A 20,109-nucleotide genomic window follows, 5' to 3' on the forward strand; every position below is an offset into this window, starting at 1 on the left:
CACCCTATTCCAACATCAGATCTTGCATTTGAAGCATCTTCCACCTGGCGTCACCATCCTCTGCTTGGCATCAACACCCTTCTTCTTCAAGCTCCACCTTCACCTATCTTTTTCAATCTGGAGGCCTTCTCCTTGCCTTCTATCATCATCTCCAACTTCACGTCAACATCCTAGGCTCTGGCAACAGTCTCCATCAGCGAGTGTCAATGATTTCATCACTCGTCTATCTCAAGGGGCTATTAGGACCTGCATATTTGCAGCCTGGCTCCTCTTCCATCACCTAGCGTCATCAGTATCCACCTGGCATCAGCATCTAGGCTACTCTCCCTACATTCGACAGCTCCAACACTTTGGGATTACGTTTTCCTACCCAGATCACTCCCCGACATCATAGGACTGTAGTTCACTTCCTCGACAATTGTCCTTTACCTTCCAATGATTACTTCGATAGCCTACTACCCACAGAACTGCATTTCGCTCCCTTCATTGTGCAGATTTCCATAGGTGCTACTGTCTGATTTAGACAAGACAGTGCAATTATCTTCTGAGCTTCGAATCCACTGTATCAGTTTTTCTTCTTATAGCATGATTTAGTGCATCATCATCGTGTTCTTCTTGTATTTATGAGTTTCTTTTTCTCTTAGTGTTTGTCGTACACACACTGTGCTACTCCCCCCAAACCCTACTCTCTCTCTCTCCATTATCGCTTATTTTAATGTGGTATTAGAGTATACCTGATATTTTTCACGGCCCACCATCTGGCACACTCACTCATGTTGCATTTGGTCCCTTCTACCATTGCAAACTCACAGACTACCTCCTCCTACTAGCATTTGACACTCCATCAGCCAAATAGCAGTTGGTAGTGACCTTCCACGCCTTCAAGCGACCTCCAACTCCTTGTGTTTGGTCTTCTTCTCAGCACGCAACAGCTCGCATGCTTCTCCATCCTCCATGCGACTCTCCTACAACCGCATTTATAGTTTTTGGGTGCCACCCACCTCATCAGTCACCTCTTGCTGTAGTCGCCTCAATCTCCCCTCACTCTGGTCATCAACGTTTGATGTTTCCTTGCCCTCCATCACTCTGACTGGTGGTCGTAGCACTTGGGATCCCTCTCCAGTGCATGTCACTCCAACAGTTCATTGCTCTGCCCTTGCACATTTTGTACACTCTACATTCATTTACAGCATTTATTCACTTCAGCATTTCTTCTCTCAGTGTTTATCGCTATGTTTGAGTTTTGCGTAAGATTTGAGTTTCACTTGTCACTGTTTGAATCTTTGTGTTTCCATCGCAGTCGTATATATTGTGTTCCTCGATGCAAACCCTAGCATATCCTCACATGGTATCAAAGTTAGTGCTCTTCTAAAGAGTATCCTACAGTGATTGTGAAGGCTAGTTTTTGTGCAAGACTCACACACAACTCAATTCTAACTCATAACATCTCAAGCACCTTCTTCTAGGGATTCTATGACGCCCTATCCGGCTTCTCCATCATTGGAGGCTCTAAGAACACACCTTTCACCTTTACCACCTTCTTCTCCTATTTTCAATCACCTTACAGATGAGGATTTTGAGGAGTGCTTATGCATTACATACAATCAGGCTAACACCCCTCCAACAAATGCTACTACTCTGTCTAGATCAAATGGTGAGACTAGTCATCTCTCTGATCTTGGAGGAACCATGACATTAATCGTATCTGGCAATCCATCTTCTTCATCATAGCTAGGCCCTATGTCAAGTTCATATAACCCCTTGGAAACATATGAGCCAAAACCCTCTATTGTTTCTCCTTCTGGTGTGCAAGATCCGGATGGTCTTCAATATGTTAACTTTAATAGAGAAGGCTCTCGAATGAAATACACTTCATCAAGTATATCTCTACCGTCTATTTCATGTAAGCAAGTAAACTACACTTCTCAACTCCCTCCCATCCCACCACTATCTTCTCCACATTCTGATCTACTCACATCTTCATTCCAAAACCTTGAATTACACTCCACTTCTACTCAAAGCACACTATGGTTTGGATCTTCCATCTCCGCTCCTAGCATTTTCCCTTTCTTCATCCATTCACTAGAGGGCATACCACCCTTCAACACTCTACCTTCCACATACTCCCACTTTACCCCATCCTTATCCTCTAGGACGGTCGTAATGGACATCCTATGAAGAAATGCTCTAAACGCAAAAAAGCACAAAACCAATCATACGACAAAGCACAAATTTATAAACTCAAAACACAGTTAGGGTTAGGATTAAGGTAACTCAGAGACAGTGAACATAATGAATAATAAAGTGAATGAATAATGAATATACAATGCTCATGCAGCAAACACACTATGCGGTGAATACTGAACCTCGAACTCTCATATCTCTGGGATTAAGACAGAGATTACGAGCTATAGAGTATATCATACTCCAAACGGGTCCCGAATCGTAGTAGAGGTAGCCTCCGAGTGTCAAGCACCAACAAACACAGCCAAGGAAGGCTAGATCTGATGCAAACAATTGTGCAAGAGAGAGAAAGACTAAGAATGCAAGTACCTAAGGAGAGAAAATCTAAACGACAACTATTAGATGCAAACGCAGTAGAGAGAGGTGAGAGAATGCCATGTCAACAACCAGAAACTGAAAACGCAGCATTCAAAGGAGAGAGAAAATCAAGGCGATAGTTCCAAGCTGATGGCGATAGCACAAGATACTGACGCCAACATCAAATGCGATAGCAAACTGTAGGTGATAGCTGCAAACAAGAGGGAAGGCTGGAATCGAGCAACAAATGGTAGCAGATAGCTGGGGGAAGCTCTGGCCACGATGTCCTTCGTAAATGGGGTGTGGGCAACAGAGATACAGCTCCCGAAACCTGCAAAAACGAGATTAAGGGAGAGTGGTAAGCTGCATGTCTATTTATAGAAGTTTGGAACACCCAAATTAGGGTTTTGCATGTGGGACACAGTAACTCTCTAGGATTGCATTCTTTTTTAAAATAAGAGGTTTTCTTCATTAATTAAGCATGTTTTGGGGCTGCTTAAGTCAAGCTAATGCATTTTTAGCTCAACACATTCCCCTCACTACCCCCGAATACTCACAACCCCCCCACATGACCTTTCATACACATGGATATCCATCCTCTACTTATGGACTATCATCCCACATCCCTTCGGTCACTCCTACACAAGGATCTTCATCCTCTGCTCCACGCGTCCCTATCCCTCTACCCTAGGCTCCTCATGTGGTTACCATACCCATACCCAGTCCGCCCATGCCCACCTTTGAAACTACTATGCACACTTCTTGTATGCATGGTGGGCACTCTGGAGCTCCTTTCCAAGTTTATGCCACTCCCCCACCCTATCCTCCCATACACCCTACCCCCATTACACACCTTCTCTATCTCCTAGCACTACTACTCCTATTGCAACAACCAAGAATGCCTTCACGAATAAGACTCCTTTTAACGGGTCAAATTTTACCACTTGATCGAACTTCATACAACAAATGCTTATTAAATCTCAGGGACTTTGGGACCTCATCATTAATAATACCTTATCGAACCCTCAATAAGCTCACCTTGATCACATCCATCAATGGAGAGCCAGCAATGCCACCACCAATGTTGAGTTAATGTAGGGGTTGCTTTCTCAGTTCCACTCTTAGTTACAGCATTTTCTCCATGCATCTGAGCATTGAAGTCATCTCATTGATTACTATGCGGCCTGAGATCACACTCGACATATTAATCTCAATTTTGAGGTTCAAGAATTTTTCATTAAGGTGATGTTCTGAAAGTCAAGTTGATCGAATATCAACGATTACTTGCCAAGTTTTCCACTATTAGCTCCCCAAAGTCCAATCAAGTCATGTTCTTCTTGAACAAGTTGCACGACAAATACTTTCATTTTATCCAACGCATTATCTCACTACCTAGATTGCCAACCTTCTACGAGTTTGAGTGTCAATTCTTGCATTACACAAGGTTGCACAATCAAGTCCACAAGAAGTCCTCCACACACATCCATTTTAAGGGTCGAGGGTTGGTTGCCTCTTCTTCGGGAGGGAAAAACACTAATGGCAAGAACTCACAAGATGCAAAGCCAAGCCAAAACAAGGTGACACTCCTTCCTTCGATGGAACCAAAGAAACACGATCCCTTTTGTAGAAAATTCCTAAGAAAAATAGATTTTGCACACATCACCAAAGGTCGGCCGGCCATGTGGACAAGGAGTGTCATACCAAGATCCAAGGTCTTCCAGCTAGAAAACCACAGTAGACTGCTGCGATTGCCTTCACTCCGACTGGCCAATCTAGTGGGGCTATGCCTCCCGCTACTGTACCATTTGCTCCATCTACCCTCGTCGCTACTAGATATGTGGCACGCAAATAACCTTAGCAGTCTATATATTTCACTACTCCTAAAGAATTAGCTTATTGGTCTGCTAGTGGCTCCCCTATTGCACTTTATGCATCCATTCCTAGGGCATCCACCACACCTTCTAAAACCACTTCCCCATCTCGTCGTATGCAATGATGGCCATACACCTAGCCTTTCCCATTTTAGACTTCCGCTACATACTTACTCATTGCATTGCACTTAGCTTTGCTTTTCTTTATTTTCATTTTTTCTTTTTGGAGCATCTCACTACTCATCCCTGTACTTGCAGATTATAATCTCTTTTGCAAGGTTTCAAAATTCAGTGTAGGGCTAACATGAAAATTTGCACCAGTCCTTCCTAAGCTGGAGATGGGAGCTGCACGTTGTTTTTTTCATGGTTCCATCTACTTAGAATTTTACTCTTCTACCAGCAAGAAGGCCTCCCCACCGGTGGCAAATCATGCAACATCTTTCTTGATGCTATCATGGCAATATCTTCTACCCTTGCTCTTCCCATAGGGCCACTTTATCGTCTTCATCCACAAGGTTCTCGGCACCACACGAAGACTAACATCGTCAAGCTTCTATTCCTTCTTCAACATCAACATCTAGGTTGAGAGGGGGTTCCTACCCTTCTTGGTATTCTATAGGTTCCAACACTTGTCTTCAATATTGATCTTCCCTCCTTGTTATACCTTCCCCTATGCACCACATGATTTCATCATCTTTGTACTAGGACGCTTGGGCAAGTCAACAATTTCTCCACGAGGCACACTATCCAAGTAGCACCTACCGCATAAGCATTCTTTAGTACGTAGCATACTATGTATCCCATTGGGCAGAGCATCACTAGACAGATCCAAAGCTATTTCCACCGGCGCATTACACCACCATCCTTCTTTCCATGATACTTCATTACCTTTTCCTCGCCAACGACATCCTCAAGTGGATCGATCAGCTTGTACCGATTTGTAATGTGTTGAGAGTACCATCCCTACTCTCGTCTTCTAGGTCACTATTACTTAATCGACTGCCACCCATAAAATTACCTTTTTTTTTTAATGAAATAAAACCAAAAAAAAGAAAATCAATGTGGTTCCATCCCCCTTTGTAGGGCTTAGTGAGCCACTCGCAGTCAATGAGCACCCTTTTTCCAATGCCATGTCGTCTCTGAATTGAGTACTTGGACTCCCTTGATAAGATAGCCATCGCCTCTGTAGTTTTAGTAGGCCACTCGGCAACCAATGTGCACCCTTTGTCCAATGCCCTGGCTACTTTGGGGTGGGATGTCTTGGGATAAACATTGTTGGCCTTCACTTTCAGCTCAATTTTGGACCTAAGAGGGGATGTTAAGCTAAAACATGCTTTACAGCTGATTAGCATATTTAAACAACTCCAACACGCTTAATTAATGAAAAACGCAAAATTAATGCACGGTTCGAGAGAGTTTCAGTGGTCCCCCAAAACCTTAATTTTTCGAGCACCCTCGACATCTATAAATAGACCGACTGCCCACCATTCAGTCTCATCCCTTTTGTGTACATTCTCACTTCTCTTGTATAGACTTCTGCCAACAGTCTTCATCCTTGTGATGGTTCAACCTTTGCAACGACTACTACATCTTGCACAACTCCTCCAGTGCCTGTCTTTATCCACTGGTGTCACCCACTATCTGGTGCCCTTACTCATGTGGAATTTGGTCTCCTACTACCACATTTGCAACTTTCTGATGCCACCCACCTCATCAGTCACCTTTTGTTGCAATCGCCTCAATCTCTCCTCACTCCAATGATCAGCATTTGGTGTTTCCTCGCCTTCCGTCATTCCAACTTGTAGTCACAGCACTTGGGATCCGTCTCCTATGGACATCACTCTCCAACACTCCATTGCTCTGTCCTTGGCCATTCTGTACACTCTTACATTCAATTACAACATTCATTCACTTCAGTCACAACACTTGGGATCCGTCTCCTATGGACGTCACTCTCCAACACTCCATTGCTCTATCCTTGGGCATTCTGTACACTCTTACATTCAATTACAACATTCATTCACTTCAAAGGTTCCTCTCTGTGTTTGAGTTTTGTGTTTTGCATTTAGGGTTTGAGTTTTACTTGTCACTGTCTAAGTCTTTGTATTTCCGCCGTGGTCGTATATATTGTGTTTCCTCAGTGCAAACCCTAGCATATCTTCACAAGAACCGTTACTGTCATGAGGACATGTATTTTTGAAACCTCACTTAACCCGTGGATTAATTTTTAATCACATGGTTAAGTAAATGTTGCACATGTGAGGTGTAACTGGGGTTAGAGTCAATTTACGAGCCCGAAATCCGAGGGTAAAGGCGCCTATGCTGCCTAACCGCCCACATTTACTCACTGTACACTGTACTTGCACACCTGTACACTGCAAGTTGCGGGTGCCCATTATTCTTTATTCTTTTAGTGACTATTGAATAAGGGAAGGCTGGTCACACATTGTGAATGTTGGAGTTCTCACATACGGTGTCTCTCTCTCTTGCTCTCTTGCTCCGTCCACCATAGCTCTTGCTTCTGCTTGTGTGCTTTCACTCAAGCTTTACCTTTCACACTTTTACATTTTGGATTGATTATGATATAGTATCTATAATTTGAGGCATCTAGCTAGCACACACTAGTTCTCAGACACTCAGACTGCGCTTGTCTTTCAGTGCTCCTAAGTTGTCCTGCTAGTTTTTCCATATTAAATAAGTCAGTGTGCTGCAGAACGTGCATAAGATGTATACCAATGCAGTTTAACTTTACATAACTTCTCCTGCTCACAACAAAACTCTCAGAACTCCTGTATTAGAATAAACCAGAGGTGCTGCAGTATAAAATGCACAAATTTATACCAAGGCTCTTTAATTTGAATACCTTCTTCTGATCACGAGCAAACTCTAAACGATGTGCTAGCCACCCAGCATCATCCTCTGCTTCCATGTTAGTGCCTTTTGATATATCTGACTGTACTTGTTTAGCTTTCAGAAGGACATTCTTAAATTTATTGAGTTTTTCAAGTGTCTGTCATAGAAAGATAAAGACCAATGGTAGTATGAGTTCCAAAGCTGATTTAAAGATACTCATTGCATTCCAAGTTTGAAACTATCAATAAACATACAGCTTCTTCCCGTCCCTGGCGAGCACGCTTCTGCTGCTTTTTCATATGCCGTTGTTGCTCTTCCGGGCCAAGTAATTGTGCATCTACGTCAGATTTTAGAAATAGATCGGACCTTGCCTCTGATCCAAGTCCCTTCTTTTTTAGAGATAGCTTCTCATGTTTGATAGCAGCACTTCTCTCATCATCTCTGAAATGCAAAACATGGAGTTGGCACATATACATGCAGCCAACCATATTAAATTTATACGTTACTCACTGGACATGGGGACAAAAACCAAGACAGAAGAAGGTGCAAAAATCATGTCAAAGATATTTAGAAGATTGTGAAAACACAGAAGAACAGAGAAGTAACAAATCATCCAGTGACCAATAAGCTCTTTGTGTGCATACAATGGCGCCAGCTTACAAGTTCAGACAATTAAAACTCAATCTCAACAACCCTCATAAGGGATCAGTTATGCATGCTGCCTTACTTGAGAGGAGCTTGATCATCATCAGAATCCACGGTTTTCCCTGAGAGCAGTAACATAGATTACACTTAGAACAACCTCTTGTAGCAAACATCAACATAAAGACTTTGTATGTACATGTGTTACAAAACCTGCTTTTGGATAATTGGGTGTAGCCTGCCCAGCAGTAAACTTTTTCCTTTTGTCAAGGACTTGCTGCCGCATACGCGCATCAAAATCCATATCAGCTGCTTCATCACTATCAGAGTCTCTGAGTCTATCATCTCCATGTGAGCTTTCAACACCCTTCTTTCTTGAATTCAATGCATCCCGCACTGATAACTGCAAACCCCTACGCCTTGATTCCTCCAAAGGATCCTAAAAAGTCCATCAGAGTATCAAATGATCAAAGATATGCTAATAAACATAGAGAACGCATAGAGCTAGTCATGCACAGGCTGCACAGACTGAATAAATCCCAAAGCAAGCCACCAAGTACACTCTCAACCAGGCAAGAGTGAAGCACCAACCAAGAGTGACAATGAGTGTGAGGAAGCAAATAAGCTACCTTTGTATAGGCTACAAATAATACTAAAGATAATCAGCACAACAGCAGGTATAAGAGTCCAGAGTAATCACTATAGTCTATGAGCGCCTACCTAGAGGAACGCCAATAGCACTTTATAAAGTAGCACATGTGCAAACATCTCTGATGGAGGAGGAAGATCCATATAGCCCTTATTTCTCTAAGAGCAAGAAGGTTGCACAGTTTCTGATTGATATCAGCAATAGTCACATTATTCAATTGCCATAGGACATGTATACTACTCAGCTCTTGCTCTTGGTGATGCAGAACACTGATAAATAGAGATGGATAAAATGCTGGCTGAATAATAGAGGTCTCCCACATCCACTTCCTGACCATCTGCCATCTCATGATTTAAATTAAAGTCGATTCATCCTGTCTCAACTCACCTCCCTAGGTTGATCTTTCTTTTTTCCAGCCAATTTGTCAAAAGGACTCAAGAGAAGCTATTACACCTTTTTTGTGGAAACCCAAAGTCCATCATACCTTTCCCTTTTCTATTCACTATCATCTGTTAGCTTTTCAGGGTTTTGTGAAGAACTTGAAGCAACTAAGACGGAATCCCTGTTGCTTTCCTCCCTTGTCCTTGCATGCCCTTGGTGTCTTTATCCAATCATGTGGTGCCCACTATATACTTGCAAAATGATTGTTGTTCTAAAATTTAAGAGCTACCCGCAACCAAAAAAAGTCATCAACTCCTTTCAATGATCAAAATGGGGGCGTGTATATGCATGGACCTCACATTATGTAACAATTAAATGTGTTTAGGAAGATGCCACTCTCAATTTTTGAACCAGAATATTCAGTGAGAAAGATTATTCCTCCTATGTATTTTTGTTCTTTAGTGAGAAAAGTTGAACAAATCAAGAGAAATAACCTACAACTTCAGTAGTATCAACTTCTCCTTTCAATAACCGTGGATCATCCAGCACATCATGGCTACTTTTTATCTTAACATTGAAAGCCATCAGCTCCTTCTCCTCTTGCTCAGCTTCCTCACCAAATGACAATAAGTTCAATTGCCTGAAATAATAGCAATTAGCAGGTGTCATAATCATACAGACCTGCAGCAGAAATTGTCAAACAAATTGCAGTTTCTATACCAGCTTTGTACTCACTTCACTTTCTTTGCTTTGACCTTAGTCTCACTGTCATCTGCAGTGACATCAGTAACTTGGCGTGGTTCAATCGGAAGAATGTCATCAAAGGGGCTCCAGAGAACCTGCAAAGAATAAGCTAAATGATATGATGTTTATGAACTGTATATAGCATAGCCACAGAAAAATTCCAAAGGTAACTAACATCTTTTACCTGTGCTCCCCTGACAGATAACTATTGAAGAATTTACATATTAACAAAAGACCCACGTGAAAAGCACTGTGAATCCTCCAATGCTCAGGCAACACCAATGTGTAAGCAACCTCATTTTTAACCCATAGATTTCAAAATGGTCCATCATGACAGTTGGAAAACTCAGTGTAACGGCTTTCCTCTCCTTTTTGCATCTTTAATTGGCTGTATCAAACTGAAGCAAAAGCATCACACCTCTATACTGTGCACCCTTCTAATGTCTATCCACAGCCTTCTGTTTGACCTTTCAACGACAGATTTTATCCTATCCAAATAGAATATCTGACTGCTGAACAAACTCGTCTGCAGTAAAAGTTATGTCTTTGGTTCTCATAATGGGAAAAGGTCAAGGCCTCCCATAAACAATGCTAGATGGGGCATTGCTTGCAGAAATCCAGGCAGTCTTACTACAAGCAAAAACTGCCCCCATCAATCTTTCTAACATGCCAACAACACTTTGTGGAGTTTGAGTTGTGGTGCATCAGCATGGTTTTCAAAGCTCATGGCTTACAACAAGTCTCGAGAGAAGCATAAGACCGCCATCTGAGAAAAGGCGAGGGTTCTAGGCATGGATCCTAAGAAGGTCAAGGCAATCATGGAGTGGCCTTGTATGAAAGATTAACATAGGAGTGCACGCTTGTCCTTGGGATTGATGGCATTCAAGACAGTTGTGGAGCACGTTGCCTCTTACAAAAGGCAAGATTTTCAATGGGTATGGATGGAGGAGATGGAGCACAACTTTTAACGAATTGAAGGACATCTATTCTTCCCACCTTGTGATGAGGTCATTGGATTTCATTGATTCATAGGTTTTGGTATAGGAACGATGGCGCAGCAGCATGGCCATCCAATGGCTTATGAGAGTCAAAAGCTAAAGTGGCAAAGTTAACCACTTGAGTCCACTACCCATTTAAAGCCTATCTATTATGATGGCAAAGTTGCTCAATCTGTTCATTTTTTATAATGAAAATAAGAAAAAGCATCATCTGATGATAAGGTCCTCCTTCAAGAAAGCCTCGAGCAACCAAAACTCAACCTCAGTTGAGCCCAACTCTTCAAGCAAATGACACCTCAATTTCTAACCCTTAAGATGAAATCCAAGTTTCCTACTAAAAAGGACGGCACTAAGAGCTCCAGTGCTTTCAAATCTACAAGATAAGTCACCTTCTATGAGACAAAAGAGTCCGCTTGTGAACATTTTTCTCATTTGATTTCACAATATTGTCCATGATCGTGTTTTATGTAGGATTGTGAATTGCCATATTCTCATAACCTTCTCATGATCCACATGAAACCCAATGATTGTAACTTCTCATGATCTTCAGGTTATACAATCCACAGTCTAGAATCCTTTTAGTATCGGAGTAAGCATGTTATTTCGACCTCACACTATTCTGAAGGATGAGCTTGAGGATTGAAAGAAAATGATCACCAGGTGGAAAGGGTGGCTCCTATGACAAGGAGATTCTTACTTGACTAGAAAAGCACTTTAATATCCTCTAGACTCCCCGTAAATGAACTCTACTTGCAAAATGATGAAATGAAAATTATCTACAAAAGTACAATAAAATTCACAAATAACAGGAATTCAGAATAGAAGAAGAACTCAACAAAGGGCCATAAAACTGTATTTAAATCTATCATAATCCAAGTGTTCAGGGTTGAGCTCAGTTATGATCAATTTGACAAACCTCACTCCCATAAATCATGCAAAAGATTGAACTAATGTATTATGAACAAATACGAAACAAGCATTTGTGCTATAAAAGAGTTCATACAAGAATGGAGCATCCCTGAGATAAAGTATAATGTACCATATTAAAACATGGAGGACGCACTTATATTATTGTTTCCTACTTAAATCAACCAGGAACACAGAAATACAAGGCCCAAAAGCTAAGCTATAGCACAATTTTCAGGTCTGCTGTTGTACAAATTAGCAGTTAGGAGCCCAGAGAAAAGTATTTTTAATCAAGTGGAATGAGGGCTACAAGAGTGATGGCAGTACACAAGGTGTAGAAGCTTCTTGAGTTGCTGTACAGTGACCTACACTCTTTACCTGATGGAGGGCTCAAGAGATACAAATCAGCCATCATTTGTGCCAGAATAGTTGAAAAGAGGAGTTGTCTCCTTATCAACATGATGAGGGAAAAGAGAGAAATGGCTTCTTGAAGAAAAACTATGATTCAATACACCTCTGTTCTTGTACAAACCAAAAAGACAAATTAATGTGAATCTGATGAAGCAGAATCAGAAGCCTAAGGGATAATGGTTGTGTCAAAGGTGTAGAGGCTTTTTTGAGCTCATGCTGGGCGAAAATGAATGAGGGAAATTCTAATTATAGGAAAAAGGGCAAGGCCAGCATGAAAGCCTGTTGTAGATCTGATTATTCTTTAATTTAGCAAACTTTATGAGAACAAAGGTAAGGTTGTTCAGGAACATCACGCCACAAAAATACAAGTGTTGGACACAAGTTGAGGAAAGTTCTAAATCCCACGTAAGAAGTGTTGGGATACTTATTCTTCTTTCTAGAATCTTCCTACACAATTAATCAGTCCCAAATGTCGCAAGCCTTACCGTAGAAAATGTTGATTAATACATATGCAACTCTAAAAGGTATGGAATCTATAATGTTTATCAGGGGTATTTTTGGGCCAATCGAATACTCCTAAAATTAGGGAACACCTGCAATTTACACACAACCCCCCCACACCCCCCAAAAAAAAACAAACAAACAAACAAAACAAAACCCAAAAAAAAGTGACACCAATATTTAGGGACCTCATTGCAAGACAATTCCAAAAACTCAAATTTGAGGCTTGTCTTAAATATGTGTAAGTCAAAGCAATCAACCCCTACATGCACATACAAAGAGCAATAATGGATAATACAGCAAGGATAACAGTCAAACAAGACTTTTGTCATCCTACCTTAACAACCATACCAAACAGCTACACAAACATGTTTTAATCAGCTTAATGAAAAGAAAGGCAAAGAAAAAACCTCTACAGAAAGAATCTTTGGAGTTGGCTCAAGAGGCCTATCTTCCCTATCTGTTTCTGCATCACCTAAGGTCAAAAGATTGTAAACTGTGTCTCCAGTTACCTGAAAGTAAAAGTAGCCAAAGTCCATCAAAAAAGTTATACATTGGAGCAATTCAAACTCATGCAAAATTGGTCTCTTCCTTCATACCTTCCCAAATATTGTGTTTTTACGATCTAGCCACTCACAACAGTCCAAGGTGATAAAGAACTGGCTATTATTTGAGTTTGGAGTACCAGGATTAGCACATGCAACTAAACCACGATGATTAAATCGGAGCCTTGAGTGAAATTCATCTGCAAATGGTGCACCATAGATACTTTTGCCACCTATATGCATTACAAAATTTCATCAGGTAAAATCAAAAGCCTTCTAAAAGTATAATGGCAAAATCTAGAGTCAGCAACTTTTACATTCCCAATTCAAGCACCCAAATCATCACTTTGTTGGCATCAAGCCACTTCATAACAAAAAGTTTCCCATCAACTAAAATTAGAAACCACTTAAATTGTTTACATGAGCATGCTTTTCTCATACCTCTTGGTTTCTTTTAAATTTTTTTCTGACTGTGTATAAACGGTTGTATTCCTAAAAAAACAGATTTCTTATCTAGCTTTTGTTTTCATACGTCACAGAACTTTATGGTTTACTTTCTAGCCATAAATCAACTGCACTTTCTGATGAGACATCAATTGTACTATATGATCAAGTCCAATAGGCCATTTTGGACTCTCTCTCTCTCTCTCTCTCTCTCTCTCTCTCTCTCTCTAGATTAAATGAGTAAAAATATATACATCAGGCCTTCTCACCAACCATTAAAACCCTAACAAAGCACAAATCAAGCCAAAAGGCTATCAAAGCCTAGCACACAAACATCATGCCAGCGGCACAATAGGAGTAGAGAGAACAATATCCAGCCAAGGAGTAGTCACATCACAGAGGACCAAGTCCCCTGAAACCATGGAAGAGATCTGCCATAACAATAATCCTCGAACACAGGCCACATGCCCACAAATACCTAAGGCTGAATCAAAAATGAAGCCATTACGGGTGAGCCAAATATGCCAAAGAGCTGTCCATTTAAGAAAATGGAAGAGGCAAGGATGATCGGATTGCAAAGTGGATGAAGAAGGCATCTTGCCCAAAACCCAAGAACGAAGGGACATCTATTGTTCAGTCACTCAAGTCCATACATGGGAAACAAAGCTCCAAATCTGTTTCGCTAGAGGGCAAGCGATGAAGAGATGAATCGGTGTCTTATCACATGTAGTACAAAAGATACATGCACCATGTGAGATCTTGCAGGCACATAGCACATCCCCAGTGGGAAGACATCTGCTAAGCAATCTCGATATAAAAACTTTCCCTTGATAAAGAATCTTGGACCTCCACAAAAAGAAACCTATCCTACCACTTCACTCTGCTATCCGGAGCACGCTAAACTTTATTGGCTTTCTTTAGTGGCCCACCTCTTATCCTCTACGATCTTATGGAAGATCTGATTTAACCTACCTTTTCAAAAAATCAACAAGTTTCACAAACATCCAATCCTACCAAGGGGAAGCAAGCTAAAAAGCAAGCAAAGGATTATAATGCTGAAGTTGCTCCTACAAGGTCAACCAAATGTGGCTATATTCTCTAGGCACCCAAAAGTATTGGCTTATGTGACGGAAAGAATAAAAATGGGACCAGCCTGGAATGACAGCATCACTAACCGTCTACAGCCCCAATCGAGCCATCTGGTTAAATTTACCTTGCTGAAAATATTTTATCTGGCCAATCAAGCAACCTAGAAGAGGCCAGCAATTCTTCCTGTAACAAATTAGTGTCCTTTCGGAGATCTAGAGGGTGCCAAACTGTAAGGCAAAGAAGCTCCTGCCAAGAGGCAATCAAATGGTAAGGAGAAATGACTGTGAAGTTTTAACAACTCATATAGAATTCAGCACATGCCACCAAGATGCTCGGGTAACAGTGAGACCATGGGAGATAACAATCTCCTCAATAAAAAATTTAGCAACTTCAGTCCATTGATGACTTTGCATGCATAGGGCCTGCAAAAGTGCCATTCTCAAAGCCACCGTATGAAGATTAGCATCCAATAACGCAGCTCCCCCACAACCGTTTAGGAGTATTGACATGCTGCCAAGATATTCACACCTATCCTAAATGATTGCCTTTCTTTTTCTATAACATAAAGCGGATGGGTTGTGCCAATTCCAAGAGAGACTTCTTGGTCCAAGGAAGTAATGGTTAAAAATAAAAGACCATATTGATCATGATAGATTGAGCCACTTTGAGCCGCACATGAAGAGGCCGAAGAGGCCTGCCTTGAGATTTCCAATACATAAACCTATCATGAACTCTAGAGGACATCCAATCAAGCAATGTTCTAGGAGGCACATCCACACCAATGGGATATCCTAAGTGCCAGGTAATATCACCTTTAGAAACCACTATTTCTTGCCAGCCCAATGCTTGCAAATCTACCTCCGTGCAAGAAATCAATGTAGATTTCTGAGCATTTTTGTGAAGACCCAAGGCTAAACCAAATAGATGCCAAATAGTCATTGCCCGATTCACATTAGCCCGGTCGGCCTTGAGAAAAATAAAAGAGTCATTTGCCGGCAATTGACCCAACAATTGAGGATCACTAGGAAGAGACCAACCAACAATCTCCCCATCAACAACCATTCTATCCAACAAAGAGAGCATCGGGTGAGTCACTGATGCAAACAATAAAGGACTGAGAGGCCATCCTTGAGGAAGGGAAGGAGATAATGTAATCTGGTCTATGACTCCCCCCTTAAGCCCAACATGTGCCATTGCATCCCAAATAGTAGTGTCAATAAGGGAACTCATATGAGGACCAAACCCCATGGTAACCATCAATTGCCTCATGAAAGACCAACTGACATGATCAAACGCCTTTTCAATATCCAATTGGATCATAACCACCTGTTGTGGCCAAAGGCCTTGGCATAATCAATCGCCAGCTGAACATTCAAAATATGCATAATGTTTTGTCCCTTAATGAAACCATACTGACATGGATGAATCAACTATGGAAATACTTTTTGCAATCTGTTGACGATAGCTTTGGAAAAGATTTTATATAGGGAGACCATTACAAAAATTAGTCTCCACTATTTCAAAGAATATGGGGAAGGAAGCTTGCACTGCAAACGAATAATTGCAATCTTTCAATCCGAAGGCATCGATCCAGATCTCCACACATGCTGGCAAAGATGAGTCGGTGGGTCCTTAAGCTACACCACTTTGACCAAAAATAGCTCATTAGAAAGGCCATCCCAACCCACGCTTTTTCTGTGTGGCAAATGAGATAGCACTTCTTCCTCGGTACATCCACTTCCATCAAGCCCATTCACACTTAGCCTGATTTTGAACTAGGTCACAAATGTATCAACAAGCAGAACAAACGACGTCAGAAAGAACTTCCTATGGACCCAACAAAGATCTATAGTGTTCAACGCACATCCAGATAATAGATGTAGGCTCAACAACCATATCACCCTGCTCATTCATCAATCACACAATATTTTCTTGGGAATTTCTAACGCTAACAAGCAAAGAAATGATGACTCTAACAATTATTATTATGCAAAGCATCTAAACAAGCCAGCAATTTAAATTTAGCAAGTTCCCCCTCTTAGAGAGCTTGGACTCTACATTTCAGCCATTCAAAGCATGTGATCAAGTCATCAGAGGTATCCCCAGCTTGTTGTATATTGGCCAAACGCTCCAATAAAGAGAACAAATATTGCAATTCAACACAAACAACAGATCCATGTTGGATACCATATTGTCGAGACAACAAACGTACATTAAAAACTGGCCATCACCAATACACTTTGACACAACCTGAGTGCAAAACGCAGCAATCAACTGCCACATGTGCCCAAAAAACTAACCATTCAACAAGAAGGACCGATTAAAGTGTAAAAGCAAGCGAGCGAGCAGAGCCTTGAAGGCATGCACCAGTCGATGAGTCATTTCCAAAACCAAGGGTTAATGATCAAAAAGAACATGATGCCTCTCCACCCACATGTCGATCATTGCTGGTAGAAAGGAATCACTTTGGCAAATATACATCCTATCCAACCTGGCCCAAGTGCCCAAATGTTGGAGAGATCAATATGTAAATCCAAACTCATAAGGATGCATCCACGACCACATATCCTACTTCAGAGCCAGAGCTGCCATAGCATCTCATGCTTGATACTCAAGACCATCCATAACAAAGTGAGGCAAAGCCACCTGATCCATAGACACATAGACATTAAAGTCACCCATAACAACCCCTGGCAAGCCAAGGGAAAGGGACTGCAAATCTTCCAAAGTTGATGACAATCTTGGGCAATATTAGGGAAATACACATCCACCTACCACAGAACCTCCCCCTCATACATAATCTCCACCACTAGAAATCTACCCCGAACATCCTGATAAACCAATGAAGGCTGCAATGAAGATAGAACAGCCAACATAACTCTAGATTTATGAGGGACCCGACCACTACAAAACACCGTAAAATCCTTATAAACATAGATGGAAGAGTGATACTTATATTCCACTGCACAAAAAAACATCCCAATTACTAGCAAAAACAGTCCTCCACAACCTATACTACTTACTACCCGACAAAAGCCCTTTGACATTCCATTAAGTTTTTGAGGAAAAACTAGTGGACCATTGCTTTCCCTTTTGCATCCACAGATTTGGCGGCCTCAAATCTCTCCATTTCCCTACAAATCACATCCACCCTCTGCAAACCAACAATTGATACACGAGGAGGGAACTAATACTACTGAGCACAGAATGCAACTTGAGATGGCAGCAGCCTACCATGAGCATCAAATGTCAAAGTGGAATCAAAAGCGGCTTTACCAACCACTGCAGTTGCAAACACACAAGATGATTGAGGCCAAGGTTTAGAGTAGAATCCTTGACCCCTGCAATGAAAAATCTGTGTGATAATATCAGAAGCCAAACACGCAAAAATCAAACGAGCTTCTTGGCGAGCATGGTCTTTAACCACAGAGCATCCATAGATGCCTAACCTTGACAAGCATGACGTGAGTCAACAGCAAGCTCAGCCTAAAGTTATCTATATTAGCATTTTTGGGCAAACCAAGAGGCACGAGGGGAGCAACAAATTGTTGCATCACAGCTTGGGTAATATACGTGACCATGGATTCCCCGCCTTTGGCCAGACCACCAAAGTGTCCCCTCATGTGAGCTCAAGACTAGGAACCAATCCTACTCTCTGTCAAATAAGCAGCCCATCATGAACCTGGATGTCAATCCTAGTTCCAGGATTTGAACCTACCAAGCTTCAATCAATGCGTCACGGAAGTCCCTCTCTGGATCCTGTGCATTTGTATAGATGTATAGATGAGGCGCGGGTACCCCATGTCACCACCCTCTCACACTCCCTCTCTGGCACTGGAGTCCTGTGAGGGATGCCGTCATCACCACCACTAGAAAGCAGCTGAGAAGGGGCCACCAATCCCTTCCTGCAATCCGAAGAAGCTGAGCCTTGGACTTCTCCTGGGCGGAGGATCAAAGTCTGAGAGCCAAGCAAATGACGACTCATCGGAGGAGTCCACATCTCGCTTCGTCTTCTTCTCCTTCTTCTTCTTGGAAGCTGCTAACTCTTTGCAGTCCTTCCGTAAATGACCTTTCTTCCCACTGTGGTAACAGTGGGTCTTCGACGACTTCTTCTTTGAACCCCTCTTTGAAGCTACAAGAGCCTCACTAGAACCTAACAAAAGCCGCCCCTGTAACCGCAAAGACGCTTCATGCTCAAGTAGCATCAAGGTCATATGGGTAAAACTTATAGGAATCAATGATGTCTACGCCCTCAAAGCATTCACCACTCCATCAAACACCGGAGGGAGTTTGTTAGTCTGCTCTATTTCATTGTCAATCTATCATCTCCTAGTTGTGAGCTCCTATCAAAGTCTTGCTAGCAGGAGATAGAGGAGCTCTGTCAGTTTATGTGTTGCTGATTTTGTTGTGCATTCCCTTCTCGGGTGGCTATCCGCCTGTTTTAGCCCCTTTATGGACTAGCAGCCACTTTTAGGGCAGATCAGCCACTTTCAGGCCAGGTCAGCCAGTTTTGAGGCTGGGGGGCTATATATAGCAGTTCCCCCCCCCCCAATCAGCCCCATACACTGTCTTGCAGATTTCAGCACACTCTCCCTCCTTTCCCACTCCGGCATTGGTGCTGCCACTGTTTCCAGCCTGATCCGGTGCCCTCACTGACGCTTTGGGCTGCGTGCAAGGACTGATCAATCCACACCTTTGTATTCAGCATTCATTTCAGTCAGTGCAGATTTTCTTCCTTCATTTTCTGCTTTCTCTCTCTCTCTCTCTTTGTTCGTGTTTCTTCTTCCGTCGTGCACTCTCACATGGTATTAGAGCCTAACTGAGAGCATGGAGGAGAGCTTCTATAGAGAGACACCATCCCCTTCTACTGCTGCCATACCTTCACCATCAGCCAGGTGGCCCTCCCTAAAGGTCCCCAACCTTGCATTTGTTGCATGCGACCCCTTCTGTGGCTGCCACGACATCATCCACCTCTTCCTATTTGAATTGCTGCAAGGTGGCCTCATCATCAGCTGGGTGACACTCCTACTGGAGTTTTGCTGTTCTAGAGGACTTCTCATCCACTGGCGGCCATTTTCTTGCTGGCGACTGCATATCAGCCTGCGTTTTGATGTCTGGCAACTGCTGCTCAGGTGTTTGCATCAACAACAGTTGCGTTTACAGCTTCAAGTGCTGGGTGACCTTAGTTTGTTGTGTTCGGCACTCTGATCGGTGATTGGTGACCCCTTTTGGTGGTTATCTCTCGGCATTGGCAACTTTGTTTGGTGTTTGCAGATTTGGAAGATGTCTTACCAGTTTTTAAGCTTTGACGACTCAAAGGATGAGCTCCTTTCTCATCATTCCTCTGAGCGGAGACTGGATTATCAGGAGTTTCGTGATCGATGCTTCCCCCTCTTCTGTCCCTTCCCATAGCCATGGCTTTTATAGCAAGAGGGAGAGGTACCTACCTCCCTCCACGTCCCTGACTGCATGGGCAGTAGCCCCCCCCATGGCTCCAGCTAGATGCTAAGTCATAGCACCTCCCCTCTCTCTCC

The 20,109-nt window shown here is 42.2% G+C and overlaps 1 protein-coding gene across 9 annotated transcripts in view; it reads right to left on the reverse strand.

The window, feature by feature from the left end:
- LOC148033637 (Cyclophilin-like peptidyl-prolyl cis-trans isomerase family protein) overlaps positions 1-20,109 on the reverse strand; it is a 104,940-nt gene that overhangs the window by 41,624 nt on the left and 43,207 nt on the right. For all 9 annotated transcript variants that reach the window (XM_087681544.1, XM_087681543.1, XM_087681540.1 and 6 more), the window contains exons 3-10: positions 13,097-13,275; positions 12,908-13,009; positions 9,673-9,776; positions 9,436-9,577; positions 8,121-8,346; positions 7,993-8,032; positions 7,520-7,706; positions 7,276-7,422 (exon numbers count right to left, since the gene is read on the reverse strand). In XM_087681544.1, the coding sequence (XP_087537670.1) occupies positions 7,276-7,422; positions 7,520-7,706; positions 7,993-8,032; positions 8,121-8,346; positions 9,436-9,577; positions 9,673-9,776; positions 12,908-13,009; positions 13,097-13,275 (1,127 nt within the window). The remainder of the gene's footprint in view (positions 1-7,275; positions 7,423-7,519; positions 7,707-7,992; positions 8,033-8,120; positions 8,347-9,435; positions 9,578-9,672; positions 9,777-12,907; positions 13,010-13,096; positions 13,276-20,109) is intronic.

The sequence above is a fragment of the Lygodium microphyllum genome, chromosome 7 (assembly GCF_053477565.2).
Source record: "Lygodium microphyllum isolate KBCC chromosome 7, Lygodium_microphyllum_v1.1.10, whole genome shotgun sequence".
Classification (NCBI taxonomy): domain Eukaryota; kingdom Viridiplantae; phylum Streptophyta; class Polypodiopsida; order Schizaeales; family Lygodiaceae; genus Lygodium; species Lygodium microphyllum.